This window comes from Choristoneura fumiferana, chromosome 7 (assembly GCF_025370935.1).
Source record: "Choristoneura fumiferana chromosome 7, NRCan_CFum_1, whole genome shotgun sequence".
In the NCBI taxonomy this organism is placed as follows: Eukaryota; Metazoa; Arthropoda; class Insecta; order Lepidoptera; family Tortricidae; genus Choristoneura; species Choristoneura fumiferana.
Window position 1 is genome coordinate 3,199,226 of NC_133478.1, and position 25,293 is coordinate 3,224,518.

At 34.8% G+C, this 25,293-nt stretch overlaps 3 protein-coding genes across 4 annotated transcripts; 1 reads left to right on the plus strand and 2 right to left on the minus strand.

The window, feature by feature from the left end:
* Positions 1-619: 619 nt before the first annotated feature.
* On the minus strand, positions 620-1,907 carry LOC141429361 (cytochrome b5-like). The gene is made up of 2 exons (XM_074089649.1): positions 1,516-1,907; positions 620-712 (listed from the first exon to the last, which is right to left on the minus strand). The coding sequence occupies exons 1-2, from the start codon at positions 1,621-1,623 to the stop codon at positions 620-622; spliced, it is 201 nt and encodes a 66-aa protein (XP_073945750.1). The 5' UTR covers positions 1,624-1,907.
* Positions 1,908-14,459: 12,552 nt separating this feature from the next.
* LOC141429891 (THAP domain-containing protein 1 A-like) lies at positions 14,460-15,867 on the minus strand. Its single transcript, XM_074090449.1, has 3 exons — positions 15,529-15,867; positions 14,769-14,964; positions 14,460-14,579 (listed from the first exon to the last, which is right to left on the minus strand). Exons 1-3 carry the CDS (start codon positions 15,603-15,605, stop codon positions 14,460-14,462), a joined length of 393 nt encoding a protein of 130 aa, XP_073946550.1. The 5' UTR covers positions 15,606-15,867.
* Positions 15,868-17,122: 1,255 nt separating this feature from the next.
* LOC141429519 (probable methyltransferase-like protein 25) lies at positions 17,123-25,064 on the plus strand. 2 transcript variants are annotated; one of them, XM_074089855.1, is made up of 8 exons: positions 17,123-17,214; positions 18,286-18,512; positions 19,114-19,286; positions 19,940-20,128; positions 21,318-21,501; positions 22,012-22,212; positions 23,931-24,040; positions 24,689-25,064. In XM_074089855.1, exons 2-8 carry the CDS (start codon positions 18,296-18,298, stop codon positions 25,037-25,039), a joined length of 1,425 nt encoding a protein of 474 aa, XP_073945956.1. In that variant the 5' UTR covers positions 17,123-17,214; positions 18,286-18,295; the 3' UTR covers positions 25,040-25,064. The 2 variants fall into 2 exon arrangements, with proteins under 2 accessions (XP_073945956.1, XP_073945957.1); XM_074089856.1 differs by lacking the exon at positions 17,123-17,214 and adding an exon at positions 17,244-17,411.
* Positions 25,065-25,293: the final 229 nt, after the last annotated feature.

Below are 25,293 nucleotides of genomic sequence, written 5' to 3' on the forward strand. Positions count from 1 at the left end.
TTTTTTTTTTTTACAGGGAAATGAAGACTGTTAAACATCCTAAATAAAAGGAAGTAGTGAAAGGAAAAAATAAAATATAGAAAACATGCTGTAATTTTTACTACAACTTAATGTTGTACTCAGTATAAAATTTGATTAAAATTTTTGTCAAGAAAGAATCAAAAAGAGAAGAAGTGTCGGAAAGTTAATAGGACGCGGAACACTCACTTGATAAAATTATGCGAATTCATTTTATAACAGTTAAAATTATAGTTAATAATGTTATGCATATTTAATTATGTGTATTCATTTTAATGCTAAATAAGTGTTATGCTTCTTTATAACTATGCAAGTTTGCACAATTATGTTATGCCAAATCTGTTATGCGAATTCATATTAGGACAATTAATGTTATGCGAAATAAGGGGCACCCTATGTTAGGTTAGGTTAGGTCAGTGCGCCTATTTTACATGATAAGCTTCAGGCACTATTCATGCCAGCCTAGCTCCTGGAGGAAGTGTAGCAGACCTTTCAAGTTGCCAATGACTACTTGGAGTGACCCCGAAGGCTTAACTGTAGTGCCCCGTAGTTTGCCACTATCTAGATGTTCATGTAAGAATACATTCATTTAACATTTTTCTCACCTTGCATCTTCGCTGTGTCCAACGTCTTCAAAATCCTGTGAAGCTTCGTTGCCAGCCGAATCAAGTAATGTTTCTTCGCCCCCGGGATGCTGAAAATTTAACACAATCAATTTAAAATTCCTGACCTTATGTAATAATGAGAAAATCATTTTCCATATACTTTCTCAACCTCATCATTGTATCAAAGAAATCAACACTAAACTCTATCATACTTAAACATAAAGATTTATTGTGGTCAGAAACAAGGTTGATTTAGTACATGGACAATATAAAATGCTGTCAAAGTTATAAGCTGATGATTTGTGACCTATGGTCAAAGATGCAAATGCTGTCATGTAATGTTATTTTTTTTCTTCCTTCTGCAATGTGGCGATCTGTGAACTCAACACAATAAGCCACTTCTTTGTCTTAAATGTAATGTTAATAAATAAATAAATAAAAATGCTCTCATATATACATATTATCAGGAAAATATGGATTTGAACTTTCTACATAGCTTAGAGGAATAAAGAAGTTAACAGCGAAAGGTAACCAGAAAGTAAAAAAAGTTGTTCTATCTGTACATAGCTACCAGTATGTGACTCTAATATTATTTCAAGATATCCTTAATATAATACTGATAGGAGAAAGGCTAAAATTGATATACATTTAACATTGACTTGTTTCAATTTTTACAAAACTTGAGCTTAGATCAATTAGCCTTTCTAGAATAAATGCAAAAGTTGTTACTCTCTGTCTGTCTGTTAGCTTATAATTTGAGATCCTGAAAAGAACATAGCATAGTTTTATTCCGGAAAATAAAAACTATGATAATGTTCTCGCAATGCGTAATAGTGGCTAGTAATAATAAATTAATTTTATTATAAGATGTTTATTATTTAATTTTATTTACCTCATCTAAGAAATTCGTGACATCGTAGACATCATTGTGAATTATCATCCAAACGCTATCCTTGTGATTGTGGCTTTTAACTTCTGCGGTAGTAATTATTCTGCTCATTGTCACGTTTGGTCACGTTTTAATAACACTGATAAAAAATAAGTTATTTTCATTCACAACTTTCTGTAAATTCTCATCACACTGTGTATGGTTAACTGACACTCACCTCACTCACTCACTTGCTGTCAATGTCAATAAAATAATTTGCAAAACGGTAACTCAACGTTTTGATTGTGCAATAGATAACTGATTGTAGTTCAAGGCTACACCGACTTTATCCTATTTATTCATCATTTAGCTTCTTTACACAGCAACTGTTGATCTAATACTAACTATAGGGATAACTGAAATCTTTACTTTTTATATACAGCAGCGTGACTTGCAGGTTTTGTCTGAAACGTAACAAATAGTTTATGTAGGTACAATGGTTTCAAAACACGTTCGATCGAATACTGTCATCTATCTGTCAAGTCAAGTCCAGGGGGGGGACAGTCGCCTATACCGTACTAATTCATGTCGATAGCGCCGCCATCTCCTTTATCTAACCTAAAATAAAACAGATTGTTGTCGTTTGTTTCAGATAGATGTCACTGAAAGCTTGAGATCACAAATTTTATTTATTAAAAAATATTTGTCGTTGATAATACGCAAAAATGAACTTATTTTCGAAATTGACAATCGTATTGTAATTTCTATAAAAGTCACATAATTGTATCCGCTCAGTCGTTACAAATTTTTTGTGTAGCAACCCTCTATGTCAGGCCAGGCGTCTATTCGCGCTCAACAAGGAACAGATGGCTACGTTACAATCGAAACTCAAGTGCTCAGACCCTAGGACAAGTATAAGAATGGACTAATTCTATTTAAGACGAAAATAACTATCGGTATTCTCTCTCCTTCTAAAAGAAAACAACATCTGCAATAGAGACAGATATACGTTTGCCTGTATTGGCTTTCATTTCAATGAAGCCGGTTTACTATAGGCATTTATACATCTATTATAGATAGGTACTAGAGCTGTACCACTGCCATATCGATGAACTTTAGCTTTCAAAAAAATATTTATTGTGTGTGTCATAAATTAATGGACCAAATTGGACTCGACTCATTTACTTAAATTTATGCAAAATAATTTGATTATATTGGAACGAGTAGTAATTGTCAATTATGATTATAAAAATAAGCATACTACGGCGCTCTTGGCCGATGGATGGCGGGCCGGCGCGGGCTAGTCGAATCTAATAACCACAAACTCGGAAAACGATACGGAGTCCTTTACAACAACAACAAAGAAAAAACGTAAATTAACCTGCCCGAGCCGCAACGCCATTTTCCGAGCGCCTAAAATGGCTAAATACCTATAGTACTCGTACGTGCCACGTACAAATTTTTTTTCGACACCACAGTTTGGTCCCACTATGAAGTAGGCATCAATTATTTATAATTATTTGTACATTTATATAAATAAGAGTATAATGGAGATATTATACGGGAAAAGTAAAACAACATCATAAAATAATTATGCTTGTATTTCACGTAGTTTTATCATCTATTGACCACTAAATAAAATCAGTTTATTAAAATAATTTCTTACATATTTTGAGGAGCCATGGCCTTTTTACATTCATGATGAATTCTGACTTTTAAAAATGTATTACAAATGGATTTTATCAACAGGTGTTATGGTTAATGTTCAACATAATAATCAGTGGCGTGTTCATCTAATGAAGAAAATACACAATTTTCTGTTTCTTTCAAAACATTGATGATCATTGGAAAATATTTTTAGGATTTCCTACTTTTGTAACACCCAGTATGATTAAATTAAACTTCAATATCTTTTCAGTATGGTAGCATACTTTTATTACATCAGTAGAAGTTTTTAACAAGCCACCTATATTTTTATTCACAATAATAAATTTGACATTCCTCACAATGTATATATTTTTAATTTTCCTTGTCACGAATCCCGCCATATAACTATTACTTGTTTGTTATTCTACTAAGGTGAGTATAAAATTTAATATTGTGGTCAGAGTCCATTAACCAACTGTTGTCAGAAGGCAAATCAATCAGTATCTTTGCGTTCCAGTAAAACTTTATCTTTTCTCATATTGTGATTGACAGTTTGGATGTAATTGGGTATATTAGTTTGCAATATTTTTATGTCATCCAAAGGAAGACAATTTCCATTTCGACTATTAGTCATACTTGTTAAGGCCATTTTTTGGCCGGATGCTGCACTTCGTGAAGAAAGCAAGCCGCTTTGCACAGTGATAGTACAGACTAAACTGAGTGATTTGACTCGCAGCAGCGGAAGTTTCACCCTTAGGAACAGAGATGGCGCCACTTCTTTAAAAATATTTCAAAAAATTCTACAAGCTAAAGTAATAAACCGATTTCAATGTTTAATATCTCAAATGAGAGCCTATTATATGCGTTACTTATAAAAAAATACAAAAAAAATATTTACAAAAACTTTTGTCAAAAAACGCCATCTTAAGTTTTTTTTTCTTACCTGATTTGTAGTTTTTACTTGATTGCTTAAAAAAACTGTATGCAACATGAATGGTTTAATGCATGTACATATTACTGAGTACATAACAAGTATTTTAAAAAAAATCCGACACCGATACCTATCATATTTAACGAAATATGACAGTTTAAATGTGAGCACAAATTTCTTTAAAAAATATTTCAAAAAATTCTACAAACTAAAGTAATATACCGATTTCAATGTTTAATATCTCAAATTAAAGCTCATAACATTCATTATTTACAAAAAAATATAAAAAAAATATTTACTGAAAACTTTTGGCAAAAACCACCATCTCAAGTTTTTTTTTCTTACCTGATTGGTAGTTTTTATTTGATTGCTTAAAAAAACTGTATGCAACATGAATGGTTTAATGCATATACATGTTACTGAGTACATAATAAGTATTTAAAAAAAAATTTACACCGATAACTATCATATTTCACGAAATATGAAAGTTTAAATGTGAGCACAAATGTCTTTAAAAAAATTCAATAAATTCTACAAGCTAAACTAATAAACCGATTTAAATGTTTAATATCCCAAATCAAAGCTCATAAAATTCATTATGTAGAAAAAAATATTAAAAAATATTTACTGAAAATTTTTGGCAAACAACGCCATCTTAAGCTTTTATTTCTTACCTGATTGGTAGTTTTTTACTTGATTGCTTAATAACATTGTATGTTGTATGCAACATGAATGGTTTAATGCATACTTATATATATTTCTGAGTAAATAACAAGTATTATAAAAAAAAACCTACACCGATACCCTTCATACTTCACGAAATATTTAAGTTTAATTGTGCACGCTTTTCTTACAAATAAATTTCAACGAAATCTTCAAGTGAAACTAGTACTCTGATTATAATGTTTAATGTTAAATGAAAAGAAGAACGAAATTACCTATTATTAAAAAAAAAAATTTTTTCCTGGTGTTACGAAAAACATAATTACTTTAAAATTAGTAATTATTAAGACAATAAATAAAAACTATACCGTTTCCGGCATAGTTGGTTCTGAGATGTAATATATATTGCTTAGTAGTTGGCGAATTTATTTAAAAATTAGCTTTTTATGTGATAGGTAGGGCTACAGCTTTATAGATATGTCACATTTGAAATAAAAGACTATGAACATCAATGTTCATCAAATATTTAAGTTAAAACCTATAAGTCCTCTTCGGGTTCATCGGCAGATGTAGAACTGAAAGGAAAAGTCGTTTTGAAGTACTTGTGCTTTTCAATACTACAAAATCACAGATCTTTTAGACACGGACTGTGTTGCTGTAATTACTGTTGAATTATTTTTGTGCTAGTTGATTACCATTAGATCTAAATTTTGTGCCTACCTGTGGAAATCAGTGGGCAGCATACTAAATAACCCTGCATTGAATATTATATTAACTTACTTTTTATTTGTACAGCCACCTTTGCAGGATTTACACTGGGCAGTGCATGGTAAGCTGACCCGACGACACCCACAACGCATGGTATCGCAGCCAGATTTGCAGCCACAATACTTAATGGTCCAAGAGGCTTACTTTCTTTTGCCAACTCTCTTTTGCCTTAGTCCATCCCCAAGAAGATGGACATGGTACGGAAACTTCTGGTTTCAGAGCGTTTCTCCATATTTGGCCCGCTTGGTAAGCTTCACGCAGTGTATGTTTATAGAGAGCATGTCCATACCATGTCCATCTTCTTGGGGATGGACTAAGGCAAAAGAGAAGGACTCCAGAATTGTCGCAGTTACAGCGATTTGGTCGCAATTAAGCCTATTAGTAGGGGAGCCCACGATGCTAAATCGGGATTTACTCGAGCGTCATAGAGACCTATTGGGTTGCGAAGCTTAGATCATAAGAAGAAAAAAATGTCATATAATATATACCTTTTCATCGGTGGGGGAAATTGTTATAGATTTTCAAAAATGTAAAAAAAAACTGTTGCATGGACATACTCGAGCGCGTCAGATATTGATATCATCCATGTCCTACGTATTTTTAAAAATGTACGTATGTTAATCTGATTGTTTCCATGATGGGGGTGGTCGTACGTAAGGGTTGAAAATGAAAAAAAAAAAATTTAATCGAGCGCGTCAGATTTTCTAAGGGGATGTTAAGAGATCCTAAAAAAGGCTCTTATATAATAATCTGACGATTTGGATGTGACGCAAATTCGTAGCCATTATTAGAATGTGCATAAAAAATTCGCCATTTTGAAATCCTCAAGCGCGTCAGATTAAGATATATATGGTTCATCTTCATGCCCTAGACGTGCTGTCTCATAATCTGACGATTATCTGGAGGGATTCGCCTAATCTGACAATTAAAATTTTTTTTTTCTTATTTTTTTAAATCATTGAACTTAATTTATTGAAAAGCTCAGGAAATTGCATGCATATAAAAAAGTGTATGTTTTTTTAAGTAGAATACTGTATTTATAAGAAAATAATTATAAAAAAATATTTTTTTTTAGTATTTTTTCTCAATTATCATCGTCATCGGTAGAATCATCTTCTTCCTCTGACTCGATGATTTTTTTTGTCTCAAAATTTAACTTGAAAATTAATTCAATTAATTTTTTTTTTTTAAATATTTACTATATGAAGTCATATTAGCACTTACTCGTCTGTCGATGTACCAAGAACCTCAGTAGATGTGGAATCAGCAGCATGTGATTTGGAGCACTCTCCAGAAACAGGAAAATGTGACTCGGAAATCTCTCCAGAAATAGGAGCACGTGATTCGGAGCTATTGCCAGAAACTTCCGATGCATTATCAGATTCCATTACACTTTGCTGATGTTGTAAACAATATCATGCCACGAACGAGTCTGTGTGATCAGCTGTGATGGCGTCATGGCAACAGAAACCAGAGTGGGGACGGAGTGAGAGAGTAATAGATAGAGAAAGAGTGAGAGAGGAATAGAAACGCGGAGAGGGGAATATAGGCATCACGTAGCTGCACGCAATAAACTTTATCGATGAATGTTTGTTATTTCGGCTTGTGGAAACCGTCAGATTATATATTTTTCGTAATTCTTGAATTATTCCCTTCAAAATAAAAAAAAAATTAACCACGCTCGAGAATGTCGAGATGACGTTTTTTTTTTACAACTTTCTAGCCCTACCCCTTCTTTACGTCACTCTCAAATTGTCAGATTAGTAGAATACACACGTTTTAGTATGTAACTAACTCATCCTACCTTAATCTGACGCGCTCGGGAATTTCAGATGATGATTTTTTTTTACTAATCTGATCCTTTATCCTTGACGGGCGGCCATGTATATGGGGCTCATAGTTGGTGGAAGGACTTAACCGGGTACAAGGTATCCCCCCTGTATATTAATCTGACGCGCTTTAGTAAATCCCGAAATCCCCTCTTGGGCTCCCCTACTATAATATAATACTGATAGGAGAAAGGCTAAAATTGATATACATTTAACATTGACTTGTTTCAATTTTTACAAAACTTGAGCTTAGATCAATTAGCCTTTCTAGAATAAATGCAAAAGTTGTTACTCTCTGTCTGTCTGTTAGCTTATAATTTGAGATCCTGAAAAGAACATAGCATAGTTTTATTCCGGAAAATAAAAACTATGATAATGTTCTCGCAATGCGTAATAGTGCGCTAGTAATTAATAAATTAAAATTTTATTATAAGATGTTTATTATTTAATTTATTTACCTCATCTAAGAAATTCGTGACATCGTAGACATCATTGTGAATTATCATCCAAACGCTATCCTTGTGATTGTGCTTTTTAACTTCTGCGGTAGTAATTATTCTGCTCATTGTCACGTTTGGTCACGTTTTAATAACACTGATAAAAAATAAGTTATTTTCATTCACAACTTTCTGTAAATTCTCATCACACTGTGTATGGTTAACTGACACTCACCTCACTCACTCACTTGCTGTCAATGTCAATAAAATAATTTGCAAAACGGTAACTCAACGTTTTGATTGTGCAATAGATAACTGATTGTAGTTCAAGGCTACACCGACTTTATCCTATTTATTCATCATTTAGCTTCTTTACACAGCAACTGTTGATCTAATACTAACTATAGGGATAACTGAAACCTTTACTTTTTATATACAGCAGCGTGACTTGCAGGTTTTGTCTGAAACGTAACAAATAGTTTATGTAGGTACAATGGTTTCAAAACACGTTCGATCGAATACTGTCATCTATCTGTCAAGTCAAGTCCAGGGGGGGGACAGTCGCCTATACCGTACTAATTCATGTCGATAGCGCCGCCATCTCCTTTATCTAACCTAAAATAAAACAGATTGTTGTCGTTTGTTTCAGATAGATGTCACTGAAAGCTTGAGATCACAAAATTTTATTTATTAAAAAATATTTTGTCGTTGATAATTACCGCAAAAATGAACTTTATTTTCGAAATTGACAATCGTATTGTAATTTCTAATATAAAAGTCACATAATTGTATCCGCTCAGTCGTTACAAATATTTTTTGTGTAGCAACCCTCTATGTCAGGCCAGGCGTCTATTCGCGCTCAACAAGGAACAAGATGGCTACGTTACAATCGAAACTCAAGTGCTCAGACCCTAGGACCAAGTATAAGAATGGACTAATTCTATTTAAGACGAAATATAACTATCGGTATTCTCTCTCCTTCTAAAAGAAAACAACATCTGCAAATAGAGACAGATATACGTTTGCCTGTATTGGCTTTCATTTCAATGAAGCCGGTTTACTATAGGCATTTATACATCTATTATAGATAGGTACTAGAGCTGTACCACTGCCATATCGATGAACTTTAGCTTTCAAAAAATATTTATTGTTTGTGTCATAAATTAATGGACCAAATTGGACTCGACTCATTTACTTAAATTTATGCAAAATAATTTGATTATATTGGAACGAGTAGTAATTGTCAATTATGATTATAAAAATAAGCATACTACGGCGCTCTTGGCCGATGGATGGCGGGCCGGCGCGGGCTAGTCGAATCTAATAACCACAAACTCGGAAAACGATACGGAGTCCTTTACAACAACAACAAAGAAAAAACGTAAATTAACCTGCCCGAGCCGCAACGCCATTTTCCGAGCGCCTAAAATGGCCTAAATACCTATAGTACTCGTACGTGCCACGTACAAATTTTTTTTCGACACCACAGTTTGGTCCCACTATGAAGTAGGCATCAATTATTTATAATTATTTGTACATTTATATAAATAAGAGTATAATGGAGATATTATAACGGGAAAAGTAAAACAACAATCATAAAATAATTATGCTTGTATTTCACGTAGTTTTATCATCTATTGACCACTAAATAAAATCAGTTTATTAAAATAATTTCTTACATATTTTTGAGGAGCCATGGCCTTTTTACATTCATGATGAATTCTGACTTTTAAAAATGTATTACAAATGGATTTTATCAACAGGTGTTTATGGTTAAATGTTACAACATAATAATCAGTGGCGTGTTCATCTAATGAAGAAAATACACAATTTTCTGTTTCTTTCAAAACATTGGTGATCATTGGCAAAATATTTTTAGGATTTCCTACTTTTGTAACACCCAATATGTTTAAATTAAACTTCAATATCTTTTCAGTATGGTAGCATACTTTAATTACATCAGTAGAAGGTTTTAACAAGCCACCTATATTTTTATTCACAATTAATAAATTTGACATTCCTCACAATGTATATATTTTTTAATTTTCCTTGTCACGAATCCCGCCATATAACCTATTACTTGTTTGTTATACTCACTAAGGTGAGTATAAAATTTAATATTCGTGGTCAGAGTCCATTAACCAACTGTTGTCAGAAGGCAAATCAATCAGTATCTTTGCGTTCCAGTAAAACTTTATCTTTTCTCATATTGTGATTGACAGTTTGGATGTAATTGGGTATATTAGTTTGCAATATTTTTATGTCATCCAAAGGAAGACAATTTCCATTTCGACTATTAGTCATACTTGTTAAGGCCATTTTTTGGCCGGATGCTGCACTTCGTGAAGAAAGCAAGCCGCTTTGCACAGTGATAGTACAGACTAAACTGAGTGATTTGACTCGCAGCAGCGGAAGTTTCACCCCTTAGGAACAGAGATGGCGCCACTTCTTTAAAAAATATTTCAAAAAATTCTACAAGCTAAAGTAATAAACCGATTTCAATGTTTAATATCTCAAATGAGAGCCTATTATATGCGTTACTTATAAAAAAATACAAAAAAAATATTTACAAAAACTTTTGTCAAAAAACGCCATCTTAAGTGTTTTTTTCTTACCTGATTTGTAGTTTTTACTTGATTGCTTAAAAAAACTGTATGCAACATGAATGGTTTAATGCATGTACATATTACTGAGTACATAACAAGTATTTTAAAAAAAATCCGACACCGATACCTATCATATTTAACGAAATATGACAGTTTAAATGTGAGCACAAATTTCTTTAAAAAATATTTCAAAAAATTCTACAAACTAAAGTAATATACCGATTTCAATGTTTAATATCTCAAATTAAAGCTCATAACATTCATTATTTACAAAAAAATATAAAAAAATATTTACTGAAAACTTTTGGCAAAAACCACCATCTCAAGTTTTTTTTTCTTACCTGATTGGTAGTTTTTATTTGATTGCTTAAAAAAACTGTATGCAACATGAATGGTTTAATGCATATACATGTTACTGAGTACATAATAAGTATTTAAAAAAAAATTTACACCGATAACTATCATATTTCACGAAATATGAAAGTTTAAATGTGAGCACAAATGTCTTTAAAAAAATTCAATAAATTCTACAAGCTAAACTAATAAACCGATTTAAATGTTTAATATCCCAAATCAAAGCTCATAAAATTCATTATGTAGAAAAAAATATTAAAAAAATATTTACTGAAAATTTTTGGCAAACAACGCCATCTTAAGCTTTTATTTCTTACCTGATTGGTAGTTTTTACTTGATTGCTTAATAACATTGTATGTTGTATGCAACATGAATGGTTTAATGCATACTTATATATATTTCTGAGTAAATAACAAGTATTATAAAAAAACCTACACCGATACCCTTCATACTTCACGAAATATTTAAGTTTAATTGTGCACGCTTTTCTTACAAATAAATTTCAACGAAATCTTCAAGTGAAACTAGTACTCTGATTATAATGTTTAATGTTAAATGAAAAGAAGAACGAAATTACCTATTATTAAAAAAAAAATTTTTTTCCTGGTGTTACGAAAAAACATAATTACTTTAAAATTAGTAATTATTAAGACAATAAATAAAAACTATACCGTTTCCGGCATAGTTGGTTCTGAGATGTAATATATATTGCTTAGTAGTTGGCGAATTTATTTAAAAATTAGCTTTTTATGTGATAGGTAGGGCTACAGCTTATAGATATGTCACATTTGAAATAAAAGACTATGAACATCAATGTTCATCAAATATTTAAGTTAAAACCTATAAGTCCTCTTCGGGTTCATCGGCAGATGTAGAACTGAAAAGGAAAAGTCGTTTTGAAGTACTTGTGCTTTTCAATACTACAAAATCACAGATCTTTTAGACACGGACTGTGTTGCTGTAATTACTGTTGAATTATTTTTGTGCCTAGTTGATTACCATTAGATCTAAAATTTTGTGCCTACCTGTGGAAATCAGTGGGCAGCATACTAAATAACCCTGCATTGAATATTATATTAACTTACTTTTTATTTGTACAGCCACCTTTGCAGGATTTACACTGGGCAGTGCATGGTAAGCTGACCCGACGACACCCACAACGCATGGTATCGCAGCCAGATTTGCAGCCACAATACTTAATGGTCCAAGAGGCTTACTTTCTTTTGCCAACTCTCTTTTGCCTTAGTCCATCCCCAAGAAGATGGACATGGTACGGAAACTTCTGGTTTCAGAGCGTTTCTCCATATTTGGCCCGCTTGGTAAGCTTCACGCAGTGTATGTTTATAGAGAGCATGTCCATACCATGTCCATCTTCTTGGGGATGGACTAAGGCAAAAGAGAAGGACTCCAGAATTGTCGCAGTTACAGCGATTTGGTCGCAATTAAGCCTCTTGGACCATTGTGGCTGCAAATCTGGCTGCGATACCATGCGTTGTGGGTATCGTCGGGTCAGCTTACCATGCACTGCCCAGTGTAAATCCTGCAAAGGTGGCTGTACAAATCAAAAGTAAGTTAATATAATATTCAATGCAGGGTTATTTTGTATGCTGACCACTGATTTCCACAGGTAGGCACAAAATTTTAGATCTAATGGTAATCAACTAGGCACAAATATTAATTTAATAATTTAATTTAAACAGTAATTACAGCAACACAGTCCGTGTCTAAAAGATCTGTGATTTAGTAGTATTGGAATAGCACAAGTACTTCAAAACGACTTTTCCTTTTCAGTTCTACATCTGCCGATGAACCCGAAGAGGACTTATAGGTTTTAATTTAAATATTTGATGAACATTGATGTTCAGTCTTTTATTTCAAATGTGACATATCTATAAGCTGTAGCCCTACCTATCACACAAAAAGCTAATTTTTAAATAAATTCGCCAACTACTAAGCAATATATATTACATCTCAGAATCAACTATGCCGGAAACGGTATAGTTTTTATTTATTGTCTTAATAATTACTAATTTTAAAGTAATTATGTTTTTTCGTAACACCAGGAAAATTTTTTTTTTTTAATAATAGGTAATTTCGTTCTTCTTTTCATTTAACATTAAACATTATAATCAGAGTACTAGTTTCACTTGAAGATTTCGTTGAAATTTATTTGTAAGAAAAGCGTGCACAATTAAACTTAAATATTTCGTGAAGTATGAAGGGTATCGGTGTAGGTTTTTTTTATAATACTTGTTATTTACTCAGAAATATATATAAGTATGCATTAAACCATTCATGTTGCATACAACATACAATGTTATTAAGCAATCAAGTAAAAACTACCAATCAGGTAAGAAATAAAAGCTTAAGATGGCGTTGTTTGCCAAAATTTTCAGTAAATATTTTTTTAATATTTTTTTCTACATAATGAATTTTATGAGCTTTGATTTGGGATATTAAACATTTAAATCGGTTTATTAGTTTAGCTTGTAGAATTTATTGAATTTTTTTAAAGACATTTGTGCTCACATTTAAACTTTCATATTTCGTGAAATATGATAGTTATCGGTGTAAATTTTTTTTTAAATACTTATTATGTACTCAGTAACATGTATATGCATTAAACCATTCATGTTGCATACAGTTTTTTTAAGCAATCAAATAAAAACTACCAATCAGGTAAGAAAAAAAAACTTGAGATGGTGGTTTTTGCCAAAAGTTTTCAGTAAATATTTTTTTTATATTTTTTTGTAAATAATGAATGTTATGAGCTTTAATTTGAGATATTAAACATTGAAATCGGTATATTACTTTAGTTTGTAGAATTTTTTGAAATATTTTTTAAAGAAATTTGTGCTCACATTTAAACTGTCATATTTCGTTAAATATGATAGGTATCGGTGTCGGATTTTTTTTAAAATACTTGTTATGTACTCAGTAATATGTACATGCATTAAACCATTCATGTTGCATACAGTTTTTTTAAGCAATCAAGTAAAAACTACAAATCAGGTAAGAAAAAAAAACTTTAGATGACGTTTTTTGACAAAAGTTTTTTGTAAATATTTTTTTTGTATTTTTTTATAAGTAACGTATATAATAGGCTCTCATTTGAGATATTAAACATTGAAATCGGTTTATTACTTTAGCTTGTAGAATTTTTTGAAATATTTTTTAAAGAAGTGGCGCCATCTCTGTTCCTAAGGGGTGAAACTTCCGCTGCTGCGAGTCAAATCACTCAGTTTAGTCTGTACTATCACTGTGCAAAGCGGCTTGCTTTCTTCACGAAGTGCAGCATTTTGTCTCTAACAAGTATGACTATATGTTTGAATTTTGCATGAACTAAAAGTTTCTTGTAAGCTACCATAAACAATTTAGCAGAAGGATTATTGTTGAAACCCCCTTGAGCTCGTATTGCCCCGAAAAAAATTTCTAAATGATCTTGCGAGAGCTTATAATGTAGGCAAGAACCAATAGTTTTTATTTTCTGAGACGTAATTTTCATACAGAAATATTATCGCTCGGATGCACGTTAGAAAGCCAGTTTTACGGTGGGATTCAATTAGCAGTTCACCATTAGTTCACAATTTGTTCGCAATTCGTTTATTATCATATCAGTATGGGCTATTATTTTATTTTGTCTGTGGTATTGTTGTCTAACTTTTTTTAAAACTCTACCTCTTCTTTCCGCAGTAGTTTTTAACCGGTTTACCACTTTTTTTAATTTTTCTATTATTTTATTTTTTTACTTATTGTACCTTTCAGTTCTGACAACTCATCTTCATGACTCTTCATGGAAGTTGACGGTGTGCATAACTCCAATCTCGTAGATCGGGGACGCTTGAATTTACCCTGAAAGAATAATAAGAACTTATTTCCGTCTTTGCATTTGAACCAAGCGAGATACAAAGGGCTGCTTGCTATGCAAAGGAATACTATGACTGTACCACTGAGCATTCTGGCCATGCTATGATATTGAACATATTAACATAGACAGTTTTTTTAATACATAAAATAAAGTTATACCTAATAAACGCTCACCTTTTGCAAGCTTGTCGGTACATGTGTGAATATAGTAGGTACTGCATCACTGTGCAGGACTTTTGTTTGAAATCCTTTCCGATAACATGATTTATGAAAGTGTAGTGAACACAATCGAGAATACGGTGAAGGAGTCCAGCTTTCCCGGTTCACATTCTGTTTCCACTTATTTCTTAAATCAGGCTCTTTTGGAAACCTGAGAATAATACACATTACAATTAACATTATATTAGCCGTACATAATACGATTTTAATAATAGTTTTTTCTTATGTAAATAGAAAATAGAAAAATAGAAATAGAAACGTTTATTCGCTAATTCGCAAATTACATATTATAAGTAAGTACACAAAATAAAACAAGTATAAAATAAATATTAACGACAGTATTTGCGAAATCGCGAAACGGTCTTTGCTCAGCATAGTGTTGGCCGTAGAGGCCAACGCGTATGTCTTGTGCTAGCTTCTCTGAGACTACAAAATATTTAAGAGAAACATATTCATTTTAAATACAAGTGAAAAAACTGAACCTGACATTATAAACATCGATTAATTTTAACCACATCACTATCATACAATTTTAAGTACATGAACTGTCAATTACTCCATGAACAGATGTTTATTGTTCATTATTTTTACAAGTCTTTGGCCTTACGTGACCTTATTGACTTTACGATACTTAGAACTGCAATTTTATTATTCAGAACAGATCACATAATCTAAAAATTGCGTAATAATTTCATTATGATAGTCGATAACTTACCGATGGAAAGATATCCTTTGGTCACTTTCTGTTAATACACCCATTCTACTCTTGCAACCGATAGCCACACAAGCCATGGTTCCAATGATATTAAATCAACTAAATTTCACAAATCAAATTTGCATTAAACGCATAAAATCAGGGAAAAACTGATAACCACTTTGGTATCCAGACGGCTACCACGGTGACTCAAAATTTGACACACTGGCTTTTAAGATGGCGTTGTTTGTCTATGCTTCTTTCTTTTTTTCATAGTGAGAGATTCCATCTGCTAAAAAGAGACATATGACAGTTTTTTGTTCGTCTTAAATAGAGTTAGTCCATTCTTATACTTGGTCCTAGCTCAGACCACATAAAAAGTAAAGACAGTGCTGCAAACGGAAAATTGAGGCTGGTTTAAACTTAAGAAGACTGAATTCAAGCGGTCTCACTTCTCTTTGCAGCCCTGTTTTTAGTTTTTATGTGGTTTGAGCTGGGAAGCAAATCCAGTAAAGTAAAAGAATACCTGTGACTATTAATAGCTATACGTATGGATGGATATATACATCAATGGTACTAGTTACGAAATGCAGACGGCGCTTCAAAACGGTCTGCATGAATGAGACGAGAGAGGGCTCTCTTTTCCCCGTATATTATACTACTCTTTGGTCAAGTCATCAAAGTCAAAAATGTTTGCGACTGCGTTGTGTTGTGTAAATAATTTAATTTTGTTCGAGAAAAAAATACTTATTTTATGATTGGTGCATGACTATTTTTAGAAATCACTGTAATCAGTAATCCTACATGTTTTAACAATCAATTAAATTGAGTAAAGTTTCTGTAAACAAGTGCGTGATATGATAATGATAACAACTTTACTATATGGAAATAACCTCAAATGTAATTTAACTTATTATTAGACTTGATGTGCCTTCAATATTTTAAGTCATAAATTCCAAAGACTCATATAACAATAATATAAATGGCTGATGAACGAGACTTTAATGACATTTTAGTGGACATTTTTGTCAATGAGGAAACTGAATACAAAAATAGTTTTGAAGAAGGTCTTAGAGCAGGCAAAGAGGCTGGGAACCCTGAAGGTTATCACCTAGGCTACCACAGAGGTGCAGAGTTGGGTAAAGAACTAGGTAAGCTTAAGTGGTGGCATTATTTACCCACTTTAAAAAAAGAGGTTCCCGTTGGTTTTTTTTTGTATTTAGGTATGTCCTTCGTTATCTTGTCACAATGAAACCAATTTCAATGATAATCTTTTTGTTTGAAAGTGTATATTTCAAAAGTAGCCCCATATATTAATTAAAATCAATTTAATGATGACTTTATTATTAGCTAAAAAAACATAACTTGTGCTTCTCCATATTCAGTTCAGCAATATTTAACTAAACCATGCCAATTATTGATTTATTATTTAATTAATTTCCAGGGTACTACTTAGGGACAGCAACCTATTATATGAACACAAATGAAAAGACAGAGACAAAACATTCAGAGAAAATATTGAGCCAGCTGACCAAAGTAAAAGAGCTCATCGAAGCATTCCCTCGTACCAATTCCGAAGATCATGATATACTGGATATGGCTGAGAAGATAAGAGCCCAGTATAAAAAAGCTTGTGCTTTACTGAAGATACCAGCAAATAACCCTTATGGTGCCGGTGTATCATTTTAGAAAACCAACAAACTAAATGTATCTTTATCCTACTAATATTATAAATGTGAAAGTTTGTGAGTGCAGCAGCGTCTTTACCCCAGTAGTGCCCGTGTGCAATTATTACTTTAGCGCCATCTAGGAAGAGCACGGTCAAAATGGAATAGGTATAAAGTGCCGCGTCCGGCGCCCCTAACACCGCTGCGCCCGTGTGCAACGCACACCCTGCGCTATAGGTAAAGATGCCTCTGTGTGAGTGAGTGAGTGAGTGAGTATGTTTGTTACTTCATTACGCTGAAACGGCTGGACGGATTTAGATGAAATTTGGCAAAAAGTTAGTTAGAGACCTGGATTAAAACAGGATACTTTTTATCCTGATATTCCCACAGGATAGGGATAAAATCTCTTAATAACAACCGTTGGGCTTAGAGTCATGAAATTTGGTATGTAAGTAGCTGGACCTTTGGAATAACATGTAGGCTACTTTTTATCTCAATATTCCCACAGGATAGGGATATAATCTCGAAACAACAACCACTGGGCTTAAGTCATGAAATTTGTCCATGATTGTTTTTAATGTAACATCAATGAAAACAACGATTAATTTTTGGGAATTTTTAAAAATACTGGAATATCAATTCAGCTGCTAGACCTAATGATTTACGTGTGCGAAGCCGCGGGTAAACGCATAGCATAATATAGTCTGAAAAATGAGCCTCGCATTCTAAAGCATATCAGCTGTTCCCATACGTTATTAAAATCTAATGATGATATGTCCAAAAGGTCAATAAAACAAATGCAAGGACAATGAACATAAAGAACAATTATACAATTGTTGTGGCAAAAAAGGCAAAATTAAAAAAAAAGTTATATTACGAACAGCCCATGATGATTTTGATAAGTAGTAAAATTGTATTTAAAAAATAACATAATTGTACGAGTAGTAGGATTAGAAGTAGGATCAAAATATAAAGTAAAGAAGTGTTATTTAGTATATTATTAAACTGGTGTTACAAACTGGTTTCAATCGATGCTTTTATTGTACATGTACGTAACTGGTTTCAATCAAGCATTTTGTTTTATCTGTAAGTAACTAGTTTGTTCAAACAGCCATTCCAGTATGGACTCAACCATGTTCAAGCTCAGAAGTCACATAGACGCAATAGTCACATACTTGACACCGCTTCTACCGCTGGCCAATTGCCACATGGTTGAGTTTCTGACGGAGAAACATTGGGAGAGACTGCTGCCAAGAGGTCTGAGGGAAACACTAGATGGTATGGAAATGGACACCGCTGTAGAACTGTTCTGGAGCAGCTGCGAAAACAATGACTGTGGTAAGTTTAAACAATCAAGGCTTAAATAAATGTGCTAGTAAAATGTTCTGATCTACTCCAAGGGGGAATTCGTCAACTGGGTCATGGGTCATGGGTCGTGGGTTCGAACCCCGGCTCGCACCTCTGAGTTTTTCGAAATTCATGTGCGGAATTACATTAGAAATTTACCACGAGCTTTGCGGTGAAGGAAAACATCGTGAGGAAACCTGCACAAATCAGCGAAGCGATTCAATGGTGCGTGCGAAGTTCTCAATCCGCACTGGGCCCGCGTGGGAGCTATGGCCCAAGCCCTCTTGTTCTGAGAGGAGGCCTGTGCCCAGCAGTGGGACGTATATAGGCTGGGATGATGATGATGAATCCTGGCTATGAGTGCAAATGACAGACAGCAGATGCAAGGTAATCTTTTAAGGGTTCCATTTTTGCTTTTAAGGCGTGGACCCTAAAAACCATTTAAATCTAACCTGGAAAACCAGATAAGTCGTCATTCGTTAATCAATTGTAATTTTAAATTTTTTTGTAGTTTTAAAATAACTAGTCAAGATATCGGTTCACCGTCTCCCGTTTCGTTGTTTAGTCTAACCGGTAGTTTTTCTAATTCCAGACAAGTCGGAGCTCAGCCGATGGGTGCATGCTGCCCGTTCTCACTGCCTCGCAGTCAACAACCAGTATTGCCTCTCCGTAGGGCAGTTTGAAAACCGCATCAAGTCTTGGGGTGGAGAGATGCAGCCTGAGATCAGAGTCAAGGACTTCATGAGTTCCAAGAAAAGTTATGAGGTTTGTGATTAGTTTTCTGATCAGCCAAGAAACAAACAGACACTCACAAACTTTTGCATTAATAAAATTGCTTGTTACCCGCGACTTCGTCCGCCTAGAATTCGTTTATTGCTATCCTGTGGCAACTATGCAATTTTTCAGGATAAAAACAATTCTATGTCCTTCTCCAGGACTCAAACTATCTGGGGAGGCGAAGTAGAAGGAAGTTGAAGGGGTCTAACCTGGTTCGAATTTACTCCCCCTTCGCGTGCTAGATCTTGTTGGACGCTCGCTTTTCTTCTTTGATTCTTTCACCCCAGGGTGTTTTATGTAGGATTTGTATCTTAATTTGCGAAGAAAACGTCGAAGGCAGCAGGAGCTCGACCCAACGCGCTGCAGAGATGAACAAATGTGTCGGTTTTTTTTTCCTACCCCCAGTTAGATCATAATTGGATAATAGGGTAAGGAAAAGGAGGGTAGAAATTTGGTGTAGTGAGGGGATGAATCGGTACTTGCCACTATCTGCACATCGAATTTCATCTCAATTGATTCAATGGTTTAGACGTGATGAAGTAACAAACAAACAGACTTACAAATTTTAGGAGTAAGTGGTATGGTATAATCCGGAGTTCTATATCTGTCAACCGTGATTTAAATCTGTTTCGATTTTCCAGGTCAGCACAATGTCTCGTCTTCTCTCTTCCCTCTACCACGCGACAGGTGCTTCGTGTTCTGTGGAAGCTGGGGGCGGGCGAGGCCACCTCTTCGCCGCTGCCACACTCGCCTACAGGCTGCGCTGCCTGACTGTGGACTGTGATGCAAACACGCTCGCCAGTGCTGAGGAGCGCGGCAAAGTTATACAGGTGAAGTTACATTTCAATTTACAGTCACCAGCACCAATATCTGACACAACAAGCGTGCATAAATATCTGATATGACTCTATTTCTAGGGCCGGAAGGACGTGTCAGATATTTTTTCACACTCCGCTGGGGCAGATATTAATGCTGGTGACTGTACAGTCACCAGCTCGAATATCTGATTGGTGTTTGTATGCCTTATGGCGCAACATAGTGTTACTGAAAATTACCTTATTACAATCTGCTTGGGAATTTGGTGCGTAGAGAGCAAGATCTCAACAATATTAAATAGGCATTTTTTTAGGCAATCCCAAGTCCCAAAATCGTAAAAATTATATCTACACATACGTACATGAAATTTGCATGGGTGTTCTTCATGCTGCATAAATAAAGACCACAATCAAATTTTTATTATATCCCATGGGAAGTTCAAAAAATCTCGCAATTCAATTAAAAGGCCACGGGTACAGACTAACAGCCTTATTCATAAAAAAATCCTTAATTGAGGTTTGATCGGTCTGTTACTTAGCAGACTGATTAAGCTTGTTAGACGGTTGTCAAGAAGTATGATTCATAAACGCTTGCTAGCAGTCTGCTAGTTGTTGAGCTGCTGATAGACGAATTAGACGCGTTATGTTGGCCACCTTGACAAATCAAAGACAAAAAATGGCCTTATCGATAATTAAAAAAAAAAATTGACAGCAGTGACAGCAAATTAGCAGGAAAGAAAATAAAAAGCGAGATGTTTGTTTTCCCGCCATTTCCAATCCGCATGTTTATGTTGTGCAAAAAGCCATAATTATGTTAATCATCCTAATTTTTTTTTCATATTTATTGTTAATTTATTGTTGCTAATTTAGAGGATTTTTAAATACAAATTCCTGAAAATAATTTTTCCTGTTTTTTTTTAAATCTTTGCGTAGCCCTGCCTCCACTATAAATATCTTCGATATGGTTTTTTGCTCTTGTCAAAGTCAGCTGTTCATACTTGTGGTGGCCATTTTGTGACTTAGCAGGGAGATAAAGGAGGGTCTACGTCCTCTAACTTTAGCAGAGCCTTGATCGACTGATTAGCGCTAACAGACGTTTATGAATCATGTTTTTTAGCATCGGGCCTTCAAGGAGCCTTCAAGGAGGCTCTAACTTTTTATGAATAAGGCTGTAATGATTAAAAAATGGGATAAACTTTTTCAGAAACAATGGCACGCCATAGCCAAGCAGGTAGAGGACGGGCGAGAGCAGAACGTGCCCAAGCCTGTAGGCGAGGGGCTCCATCGGTTCGCGAAGCTCTTTGTAACGGAAGACACTGATCTCGCGGCCGTTGTCAAGGAGAAATTCCCTGAACTGGAGCACGATGATGCGAGGATACTTCTCACAGGTAGTTGAGGGTTTTTTAATTTTAACGGTTTTGTACTTAAAGGGTGACAAACGGTCAATGTGTGTTAACGTTCAATAAACAACTTTAATATTTAAAAAAAAATTGTGTAGGTACTTACCAGAATTTTCTTTTTGAATTTAATTTTTAATAATACAAGTACATAATATGAGCATTGTGAATTTGAATTTTTGTGAACTAATTTTTTTTATGGAAAATGTTTACTGATTTTTTTTATATTTATTCATTATTATTTGAAACTAGCCGTTACCCGCGACTCCGTCCGTGCGGAATTCGTTTATCGCTATCCCGCGGGAACTATGCGATTTTCAGGGATAAAAACTATCCTATGTCCTTCTCCGGGACTCAAATATCTGTATACCGAATTTCATCTAAATCGGTTCTGTGGTTTAGGCGTGATGGAGTAAACAAACAAACAGACTTCCAAACTTTCGCATTTATAACAAAATATTCTGTTCTATTGTATACCTTCGCGACCGTACTCGTACTCAGGTCTCCATACATGTGGCAACCTGGGGCCATCCTCGCTCCGCATCTTCGCATCGCAACCGTCCACTTGCGCAGTTCTGAACGTGCCCTGCTGCTACCACCTCCTCACTGAGGAACTGGACAGCTCTCTCTTCGACGTGTTCCAGATAAACTATGGGGGTGAAGGCGAGAGGAGGGGGTTCCCTATGTCAGAACATTTGAGAGGTGAGCGAATGCAGCGTATATTATATATTTTTTTTTATGTGTATTATAGCACAAAACACAGATAGTTCAGAATTCAATCTCCATACAAGTGCGCTCGGGCATCACACACATAGACACTGCTCACGGACACGATATCTCGGACCGGTTGGGACCAGTGCGAGCGCGAGTGCCATCCGCTTGAGACACGCGTCTGTGAACTTTTTTGTGCAATAATATGGCAATAATGGAGCAACAAAAAAAATTTTATAACTGTTCAGTGGACGGTTGTTTAAATTAAATAATCGTGAATTTCGCCAATAACGAAATCGTTGCAAGATATTTTCTGTGGCAAATTTATAATATAACAATGACCTTAAAATTAAAATATTTTAGTTATTAATTTATATTTCCATTCTTCCCGTTTCATTCTCAACAATAAATCAAACAACTAAATATAAGCGCCACTGCCACGATAGTTTTTTGGTGCATAAGCCATAGTTGACAACCTTAGAGCGACCGCCGAGCGTAGGTATGAAAAGTGAAATGCATACAGGAGATTGACTTCTGATCTGAACTATCTTTGTTTTGTGATTGTAAAACCCCCTTGCAAAAAAATATGCTCGTTTTTTTTTTGCAAGGGGGTTTAGTTACTTTATTATAAATTTTAACAGGTTCCCTGTCCCGAAGCAACGTGCAGCGTTCTTTTGACTCATACCCATAGTAATGATAAAGTAATTTAATAACCCCATAGTAATTTTCATTGGTTATCTAAATATGAAGATTGTTTTTTTGGAATCTTTTTGTATATTTTTTATTTCAATTCCAAATCCAGTGCTGGTCTTATTTTTCTGGTTTTTCTGTGCATCTATATTTCAGTTTGTATTTTATATCTAAATATGGTTCAAGAATAAAAATAATATAATATAGTACGTAATAAAATTGATTATTTATCAAAAGAACAACTGCATTATTTACATCACTGGCCATGAGGCACGTGTGCCTCATGGATGTACCAGTAAGGATGTTACCAGACCAATCGATCGATCATCGATCGATGGTAGAACCGATTGGTCGACGTCGATCGATTGTTCCTACCAGACCAGTCGATCGACTTCGATCGATGGTAGAATCGATTGGGGTCGACGTCGATCGATTGTTCCTATCAGACCAGTCGATCAACTTCGATCGACGTCGATCGATGCCGTCGATCGATAATCGATCGATTGGTCTGGTAACACCCTAAGGTCACGCATGAGGCACAAAGCAACAAGATTGTTTTTTTTTTATTCGACTGGATGGCAAACGAGCAAGTGGGTCTCCTGATGGTAAGAGATCACCACCGCCCACAAACATCTGCAACACCGGGGGTATTTCAGACGCGTTGCCAACCTAGAGGCCTAAGATGGGATACCTCACGTGCCAGTAATTTCACCGGCTGTCTTACTCTCCACGCCGAAACACAACAGTGCGAGCACTGCTGCTTCACGGCAGGATTAGCGAGCAAGATGGTGTTAGCAAACCGGGCGGACCTTGCGCAAGGTCCTACCACCTGCAAAATAATTGAATTGCCTGAATTTGCTATTACTTTGACTTTGCTGACCTTTTAGAGGTATGATTATGTACCCGAAGAGTGAGACGCAACCCTGTTAATGTCGCTACACTGTCACTAAAGTCATTGTATTGTATTGTGTAACCGAATATTTGTGGCTGGCATCACTAATATGTAATGGTCGCTGTAGGATACAACCTCGGCCGTAATGCGAGGATGCTGGCTGCACAGTCCATAGACCGTGTGGTGGCGCAACGCCAATTGCCGGCCAAGAGTTTACTACACCGTGCTCTCTTACAGGTACAAGTAAACTAGCTTTTGCTTTCCCTCGGGAATTGTGCTTTTTTCGGGATAAAAAGTAGCCTAACATATACTATCTCTATGCCAAAAATCTCTATGCCAGAAAGACGGACAAACATACAAACACACACACTTTCGCATTTCTAATATTAGTATGGACAGCGACTCTGCTTGAGAGGCCCCATGTCTAACTATAAGGCTGTATATTTTCTGAACGTATCATTTTTAAAAGCCGTGGTGGCCTAGTTGTTTGACCTATATTGCCTCTCAAGTTAAGGGTCGTTGGTTCAAGTCCGTGCTCGCACCTATGAGTTCTCCGGAATTTGTGTGCGAAATTGCATTCGAAATTGACTACGAGCTTTACGGTGAAGGAAAACATCGTGAGGAAACCTACACAGACCGGCGAAGTAGTTCAATGGTGTATTTGAAGTTCCCAATCTGCACTGGGCCCGCGTGGGAACTACGGCCCAAGCCCTACTCTCATTCTGAGAGGAGGCCTGTGCCCTGCAGTGGGAGGTAGGTATATATGCAGAATGGCTGAAATGATGATCACTTTTTAAAACTGGCAATTTCGTTCAGCTTCGTTTAATAGTCAGTTAGTCTTTAGCTGAACCAATACGCGAAACTCATTAAAATATTCTATTACAGGAACTTATAAAGAAGCACAAACCTGACTTCGTCCTAGCGGAAGGGAGACTGAAGCGCGTCGCGGCCAAAACGCAAGATTTCGTACAATATTTCAAAATGGCGGACTCAATTTTGAATTTAGAACTCTTTGAAAGCTTACCTGCCAGTGCTATGGGGAATGTAGATTGCCAGTGGAAAAAAATGGTTTTGTTTTATCTGATAAGGTTATGTTTGGCGCAAGTGGTTGAAAGTTTGATTTTATTGGATAGATTATTGTTTTTAAGGGAAAACGGTTACAATAATGTATTTTTGGTCAAATTGTTTGATCCAGTGTTATCGCCACGATGTCATTGTATAGTTGCTGTGAAATAAAATATAGAATATATTTTTAACTTAACTTTTCAGTTTTTTTATTCCATTACCTTGCATTCATTTAACTCGAAAGTGTGGCGGCGTAATAACTGTTATAAATGCTGTCTTAAATATTTAAATACCCCCATTAAACTATCTAAACATTTACATTTCTATACTGAAATACACTAGTCTAGTTTATATTACAATGATAGATAAGTAAAATGTTTAAAATCCTTGAATGTACCAAATCTGGCAGCTGGTTTGTTTACATT

Coding starts and splice junctions, on each gene's coding strand:
- LOC141429361 (XM_074089649.1), bottom strand. CDS start 1,623: ATGAGCAGAATAATTACTACCGCAGAAGTTAAAAGCCACAATCACAAG. Junction 713..1,515: donor TCACGAATTTCTTAGATGAG/GTAAATAAAATT, acceptor TTAAATTTTCAG/CATCCCGGGGGCGAAGAAAC.
- LOC141429519 (XM_074089855.1), top strand. CDS start 18,296: ATGGACTCAACCATGTTCAAGCTCAGAAGTCACATAGACGCAATAGTC. Junction 22,213..23,930: donor TATGTCAGAACATTTGAGAG/GTGAGCGAATGC, acceptor TGGTCGCTGTAG/GATACAACCTCGGCCGTAAT. Junction 24,041..24,688: donor TACACCGTGCTCTCTTACAG/GTACAAGTAAAC, acceptor ATTCTATTACAG/GAACTTATAAAGAAGCACAA.
- LOC141429891 (XM_074090449.1), bottom strand. CDS start 15,605: ATGGCTTGTGTGGCTATCGGTTGCAAGAGTAGAATGGGTGTATTAACA. Junction 14,965..15,528: donor CAAAGGATATCTTTCCATCG/GTAAGTTATCGA, acceptor TATTATTCTCAG/GTTTCCAAAAGAGCCTGATT. Junction 14,580..14,768: donor TACCGACAAGCTTGCAAAAG/GTGAGCGTTTAT, acceptor TTATTCTTTCAG/GGTAAATTCAAGCGTCCCCG.